The 7,860-nt window shown below is 37.5% G+C and overlaps 1 protein-coding gene across 2 annotated transcripts; it reads right to left on the reverse strand.

Annotated features, from left to right (window-relative positions):
• Positions 1 to 2,427: 2,427 nt before the first annotated feature.
• On the reverse strand, positions 2,428 to 7,573 carry LOC125949383 (uncharacterized). 2 transcript variants are annotated; one of them, XM_049676361.1, is made up of 5 exons: positions 7,434 to 7,573; positions 6,142 to 6,354; positions 3,720 to 4,148; positions 3,247 to 3,612; positions 2,428 to 3,155 (listed from the first exon to the last, which is right to left on the reverse strand). In XM_049676361.1, exons 2-5 carry the CDS (start codon positions 6,194 to 6,196, stop codon positions 3,127 to 3,129), a joined length of 879 nt encoding a protein of 292 aa, XP_049532318.1. In that variant the 5' UTR covers positions 6,197 to 6,354; positions 7,434 to 7,573; the 3' UTR covers positions 2,428 to 3,126. The 2 variants fall into 2 exon arrangements, with proteins under 2 accessions (XP_049532318.1, XP_049532319.1); XM_049676362.1 differs by having other exon boundaries at positions 3,243 to 3,612.
• Positions 7,574 to 7,860: the final 287 nt, after the last annotated feature.

Consider the following 7,860-nt stretch of genomic DNA (forward strand, 5'->3'; position numbering starts at 1 on the left):
GGGAGTGACGCTAAAGGTACAAAAGTTACAACAGATGCTAAAAAAAATACCTTTAAATAATACTAGCTGCCCCGACAGACTTCGTACTGTCTTTGATCGGTCGTGGGTTTATCGTAAACAGGAACGTTAAAATTTCAGTATATATAATTTTATCTATTCCATCATTTGATCGTATTCGATTCATCAATTAACCAAATCAATAGCTAAGTCAGTTAGTGATGTTGGAAATAGAGGTGCGACGTGATTGTAAATGTGACCTGGAAAGTTAACATGATGTTTGAATTTTAAGGCATTGCTTTTCGCGCTAAATGATGTAATTTGGAACCACGAATTATATTTTCCCAAACTTTTTTTTATAAAACACTTTGACTTTAGTGTTCGGCTTGCACATAGCTCGTTAAGTTCAAATGATGTGTATTTAACGGCATTACAATACGACACACTTGATCCATTTTTTCGGTATTCAGCTTACGATGATTTACATAGTCACATGGTAGATCATAACTAAAAGCATCGCAGTTCAAGTTAACTCAAACGTCGATCGATCAGATCGAGGGTCTTTCTTTTCTCTCGGGCATTCTCGGTGATCATTCCAATCGCAAGTTGTTCTTGATAGATAGGATATGTTGGTATTGCTTTCTATTACTATTCAGTTACTGCTGCTTTATATGTTTGTGCATGCAATTCCGATCGTTTACCATTCATAATCCGATACGTTGAAAATTGTCAATGATAAGAGGCACGTAAATCAATAGTCGAAAATTAATATAATTCTTGATCAATTCAAATATTTCGCAACTGAATAAGTTTTTGTTATGGAGGGTGGTGATGGTGGATAGGTGAAAGAAGCAAGTAAAAGAGTATTAAGTGAATCCAATCGATTTAGAGACCATCAAAACCTAGGAAACGATACCCATATTGCCCTAGGACGTATTTTAAGGATTGGGGTTGTATGGAAGCTCCCCTTTCCCCTCATCCGATGTAGACCAAATTTTGTCCCATAGTTTTTCAGATGACCATCAACAATTGTGCAAGTTTTAATGGTATTCGGTTCATAACTTGCGGAGTAATGAATGTTTTTAACAATCAAGTGTTAGGGAAGGGCATGAAGGAAGGTAGCGGGGGGTTTCTAACCATGCCTATAGCACTCACCGGCCCCAAAAACCCCCACATACCAAATTTGGAGTCAATCGGTCCAGTAGTTTCGGAGTCTATACCGGACATCCGGACAGACACATTCATTTTTATATATATAGATTAAGATTATACGGACAGTCGCTTAGAACTTTTGCTTTACGCTTACATAACTTTGCGATTGCTTGGATCCAATCGCACCATAAGCCTTTGGAAAAGGTATGACGAGTGAAAAAATATAGATAGCCGTAGAAAACACCAGCAGACAGATGTCACCTTGCATCTTTTGAAGCTCAGGAGTGTGAAATCTGCTTGATTATTATAATAATATTATCATTATCTGTTATAAGCAGTCGAGCAGTGTTAAATCTATCAACTACACGCTAAAGCTTGTAGGATGGATTATAGCAAATAATCCCAGATATATAGTCTTATCAAACGGAATTGAGATCATCATTTCTATAACCTTTAAATAAAATAAAATTGAATTTAACTTGCACTTTACAAATGTAACTCAACTTCCAAGTAACTAATCTGGTTTTGACAATCAATCACCTACCAGATTAATTTCTGTACCGAATGTCATTTACAATTCAAATTATAAAACAACTTTCCAACATTTCGAATTATTGCGAGCTAATTTGATTTGAAAACCCATAGCTTCCAACGATTGAATGAATCCTTGAATTCGGATGAAACAGATGGCAGGAATGATGATTGAAAATAGGAAAGGATCATACAATACGATTGCAACTAAAACAGTGCAGAGCGCGCTTTGAATAAAAACAAGTTGAGCATAAAAACCATCTACCGAATCAACAGTCAAACGATCGAATAGGGTAGAAACTTGACCACACTTGATGGAAATGGGAAATGGGCACTCGCAGACGGAAGCGAATGGCTATGGAAGAGACGATTGGCGAATCATATTCCAGTGATACGATAACGAATCAAGTGTGATTCTGAATGACACTTGCGTATTTGAACCGGTCAAGTGTTGGGTTTACTGTTAACATCGAGTTCTACAGCAGAGAAAATTACTTGAGCGTTTGTTCATTTCCAGGATGCTGTACTCGAAAAGTATTCAAATCCATGGTCCCAGTTAGTGCTGTTTCTCATATGGAAAACGGCTTGTTTACCATTGCTGATTCATACGTAAATAAAAATGTTGCAGGTTCTTTCCCAGAATGTTTACATATTGAAACGTATAATAAATTAGTTTTTCGTTCTCACCTTTTTTTTGGCCCGATAAAATTAATACAACTCACGATTTGAAACAATTTAACATGGTCTTGATGATGATGAAGATTATGTTTATTCATGATGTATAGGTTCGATGATAGTATTACAGATGATACTAGATTAGCTATGAATTTAACAAATTATTGGTATTCTATACCATATTCCTACCCTGTCCATTACAGTTACTCTATATTTACAGACTTTCTGCCTCATTCAGTTGTAATATTTTATGTATCACACCTTGTTTAATAAATATGCACCCCTAAATATATGCGTTAGAATAAAATTATCCCTCTGCTAAACTTTGGTTAATTATTAAAATTTTCACTGCAACCGAAACATAGTGCTAATTTGTTCAATATCTAAACCGTTCATGTGCATTTGTCCGTAAATGGTTCTGCTTACAGTATTTACGTTAGAATAATGTTTATTTCTTCAAATATTCTTATTGAAACTGAGAAAAATCCGATCCAGTATGTTGCTAAAGTGTAGCTGCGATCTTAAGGACTTTAGTTTAAGATGGTCTTACGATTGGTATTTTGATTGTGAAAAAGCTCTCACAAGCCGCATTGGCTCTTGATTCTTTTGTGACTGCGATTGCAAAACATGGACATAACAGTGATTCAGTTATGATGTCAGCTATGTATGCTAATCTAATCGCAGATGATGGCTGCCAACTTATTACCGATTTTAAGTAACCCAAGTACTAAACGTATAAACTAGACAAACAAGTATTGGAAAAACTATGTGTCAGCTAGTAGTTGCAGCACTGCTTTTTACTGTAAGATAAATAAAAGATGATTAAGGGATGCATTAGCAATGTCGGGTACCGTAATTGTGGCTATTTTCAATGTTCTTAAACTTACTCACCCAACAGCATAGCGATTCGATTATCTATGGCAGGTTGCTCCCACTGAACGATGCTTTCCTGTCCGCCTCTCCACAGCACTGGTGACAAACTTGCAACGCACTTAATGCGCATCGTACCTTCGATGTAATGTCGATGATTGACAACCATGGTGAGCCCCAGGAATGTAGTGATTAGTCCGTGCTGATTATGCATTGATGGGTAGTGGATGATGTTATTCGGATCTGTCACCAGAACATCATTGAGGTACCATTGTAATGTGGAGGCTGGGTAGGAACGACCAGAAGTGCAGTTCAGATCCATCGTTTCGCCGATCTGGTAGCTTTTCCGTTCACCATCACTTATGTGTGGCCCATCTTTTGGGACATCTGGTACGGCAGATCCAAATTCAGGATGCATTTTTGTAATAGATATAATGGTTGATAGACAATAAAAAAAAATGCAAAATGCGCCCATGCAACGGAGAGCCACTTACAAATCACATCCATTCGTCCTTCGCCTTGAACCGAATCGAAGCTGGGGGCTTCTGCTGAGATCTCACAACGATAAACACCGGACGACTTGAGCGTAAGACCCTTCAAAAGCACCTTAGTTCCATCGGAGTGGTTTGGGTCAACCCGAATACCCTCGATTTTGTAGCTCTTGATCGGCTGAGCAGCCGATGGCACGTAGCGGTAAAACTCTTCGTTGTCTTTGTACCATTTGATGGAATACAGCTTTTCCTCATCTTCCATTGACTCGTTTGTGTGATCGCTAGGGTAGCCATGATGACGCCGGGCGCTCTCCTTTGATCTTTGGCCTTTTCGTTGACCATTTAGCTCATACTGACACTCGAGCAGTGCTGACTCACTACGAAACTTGTACGTTGGGATGCGTACTGTTCTTAACTTCAGTCCCAGCATATCTACAACCAGGCAAATAATTTAAAATCAATTAAATACGCCAATTGAGTAGCTTATAAATAGCATATAAACATATCTTATGTAGTATAAAACGTATGTCCAACAATATTTGTTGGATTTACCATAACGATTTGGCCGTGTTAGTTGGGGTAAAATTATTTCGCTTGAGACATATCACATAATCTTAGCTGTTCTAGTATCGAACGCGGGCATCGTGCGTTCGAAACATTTTATTTCGTGTTGAAGCCAAAAGTTCGCAAGATCTGATGGAAAGGTTTTTGTATATCAACTCTACCACATAGATTCCATTGAGGTGAAAGCAGTAATTTTTAAATACCGATGGATGACCGTTAAACTCAAGCCAAATTCAAGTTTTTTTTGTATGGTAAAAACAAACAAAATCTTAACATCAACTTTTATAAAAACCGTAGTTAAAATGTATAAACCACGGAAAAAATGGATAAGCATTCAATTTACGATACAGATATGATTTTTGCATTGAGATGATGATGCAGAATGAAACAGTAAATTTATACATATTCAAAGAACCAATACTGTTACTGCGAAAGTTCCCTTTTAATCTTTGCCGACAACGATAGAATAGAGAAACTTTCTAGAAGAAGTTGGCGCTCGAGGAGATGGCATGTAAAAACTTTTAAGCTCACAATGACGGCAAAAATGACTACTTCAACGGCGCTTAGAGTAGGCGAGAAACACACACTTAATTAGAAATTTTGATTCTCTGAATAAAGATAATTGCCTGAAGAAACCAAGGCATATTCTGAGAAACTAAAAGAATGTAGTATTAAGTAACGTGAGCACTTTATGTAACACAGATTTTTTTACATTACGCCTCTCCTACCTGGGAACGTGTAGGTAAATACACAATAGAGTTATGTTTCATGCAACTGATAAGGGGAGAATATTCTACACTTCCAACCTACAATTGTTTTTATGTATATTTTGAGCGGACTTACTTTTTTAATAACATATAATTGATTAAAAGCTTCAAACTTTATACTAGTGACTATGTTTTCTTAAGATGTATGTAAAAAATCGGGATATCTTAATACATTATCAAAGTTGCATTATAGCTGATACAGCAAGCAAATAGTAAACCAAAACTTATAGATTCTTGGCAAATAATCCATTAACTGTTAATAGTTGAAACGAGAGCATTAGTTTTCACAGCATTTATGTATAGTTACACCAAAAAGAACTAGCTATAATGAACCTGCATCTCTCATTTGGTATTTCATATAGATGCGCTCTTGGCTCAGTCATAATACACTCAGGTGTCATAATACACCATTTTTATAAATAAAAAAAGTTGGGTTTTCCAAACAGAAACCAATACAGCACTAGCGGTCGATTGATGAACCAAAGAGTCATATAGAAAATATAAAGGTAAAACATACTATTAAGAGAGCGAGTTCACAGTGATGAGTCCTAACGTATTGGAAAGATGCTGTACAACGAATTCGTTATATAATGACGGTGACAACCGGAAATTAGGTATCTACTTATTACCCTCTAGCTACATCCCGTCTTCCTAGGCCCAGAACATCGGAACAGTATGGCCGACACAAGAGGGAATGGTTGAACATTGAAACGACACGGAAATGAGGAATAAAGGGAGCAGGAAGCTGCGTTTGAACGATGAATTAGTAAACTATGCTATGCCTTTCGCTAGCGTTTTCTACATCAAGGCGAACGATAAACATCTCCCCTCTAATTATACAGCGCGTAAGCTACGAATGAACCGAGTACAGGAAAATTGTGGAAAGTGAATCCTTTCGTTTGATTCATTGCGGGATCAGAAGTTCCAATTGATATGCTGACGTTTTAATTTGCTGATATTGAGCAGTAAACTTAGCATAAAAAGACCATATGAGAGGAAATATAGTGCCCTATTTCAGTATGGAGAAAACTATCGCATAGGCCGATAAGATTGTTTTAGCGTCTATTAATGACAAAATTAAAAAAAAAACTTACCTGATATCGGGAGAAAACCAATAAATAATCCGATCCAAACTTTCAGAAGCACCATTATGTGTAGTACTTTGTTCGTTTTTGTACATCAAATCAACTGTTTGTCAAATGAGCACAAAAGCACTTTGTAGTAATTTTTTTGTATGCTTAAATTGCTGTCTTATTTCACATTTCAAATCTTCCTTCACACATCACATTGTAAAAGTAGGTACATTACTGAAAAAAAAAACATCATTCACATCTATCGCGCAGAGTAAAATTATAAGGCATTTCACATGTTACCTAACACTCTTTGGTGATGCACTAGCATAATTTCATTGGACACGTAGAATAAAGAAATAAAATCGATTGTTTAACAGTCATGTGCGTATCGTCAAAAGGTTAGCCGAAACACATAGGAGAATAGACGCATAATTCTGGCTTTTATTTTCTGGGGCTCTACCGTGAAAACTTTACGAAAGTGTGGAATGTTGTTCTGTAAACAATTCAAGGCCAATAAACCAATGTACTCGTATAGTTTTTCCCTTAAATTAAGGCCTAATATCTACTCAAAAGACTGCCGACAAGAAGATAGACACTTGGAGGCGCCAGGTTTCTGGCGATGGAGGCGATGGAGGCGCCAGGTTTCTCAGAAGAAAATGGCAACCCATAAGTCGTCTGTTTCGCTCTTTACCCGATGCCGGCCCGATTCATTTGACTTTAATTACTGCACACCGTTTCAACTTGAGCGAGTGCTGGCGCTAAATAGAGTGGAAGGCGGCCCTAAATGATGATTGTATTTGCCTTTTGCAGGCCGTTTGTTTGTGTTACCGAATTCTTACTAGTACAAAATTGTACATATGACTAGGGGAACACGTATGTATAAATGTCCCTAAAGTATAGCAAGGCCAAAGAGAGCTCGAAAATGCCTTAATAGTTTTGGTTTCGAAAAACCCTCTAGAGCATTCTGAGTGATGGCTAATTGCATAGGTCGGCGTCGACTTAAACCGTTTTCTAACACAATGAAGATGTTGTGTTTGATAAAGAAATGACAATACTCCTGCAATGATTTTAGTCTAAAACTTCACGTGGAAACGGTAATTCACTTATATTCACTTTTATTCACATCACCATAAATCAATAGACAGACAGATATGTGCTAGACGGCTCAGCTATTTTTTGTAACCTGTAAAATTTACCATCACATTCTTAACACATCACATTCACCAAGCATCACAAAACCACAAATATTCTATAACATATTACAATGCATGAAACGTCATGCTTTCAGCAGAATTCTTCATAAGATAACTTACAGTCGTGTCACCACTATTGATTTTAGAAAACGCATAGCTGATATATTTCACGTACGAATAGGATAACATTGAACTTGAGTCCTCGTGGCAAAACAGAAATAAACCCATCAAACGTGAAGTTGCACGTTCTCTACCGTCTACCGTTCGAATGAAACTGCAAGATAAAATATGAATGGATCATCGGTTACCGTTAAGGCCACCCGTCTCAAATTGTCAGCTGCTCGTTCGATGGCAGCTGCGGCTGCGCAAGCGCATTGTACGTGACGATGTATGCTTCGGATTTCCCGCGAGCACTTCCGAACATTTCCAGTTTCCAAAACGTTTCCAATTGTGAGGCGACACTCCAGCAAGGTAAATATTCCCCACCGGCAAACCCTATACTGAGTTGGTTATGATCTCACTATGAAGCTCGCTGTGAGGTATGCCG

This window comes from Anopheles darlingi, chromosome 2, assembly GCF_943734745.1.
Source record: "Anopheles darlingi chromosome 2, idAnoDarlMG_H_01, whole genome shotgun sequence".
Classification (NCBI taxonomy): domain Eukaryota; kingdom Metazoa; phylum Arthropoda; class Insecta; order Diptera; family Culicidae; genus Anopheles; species Anopheles darlingi.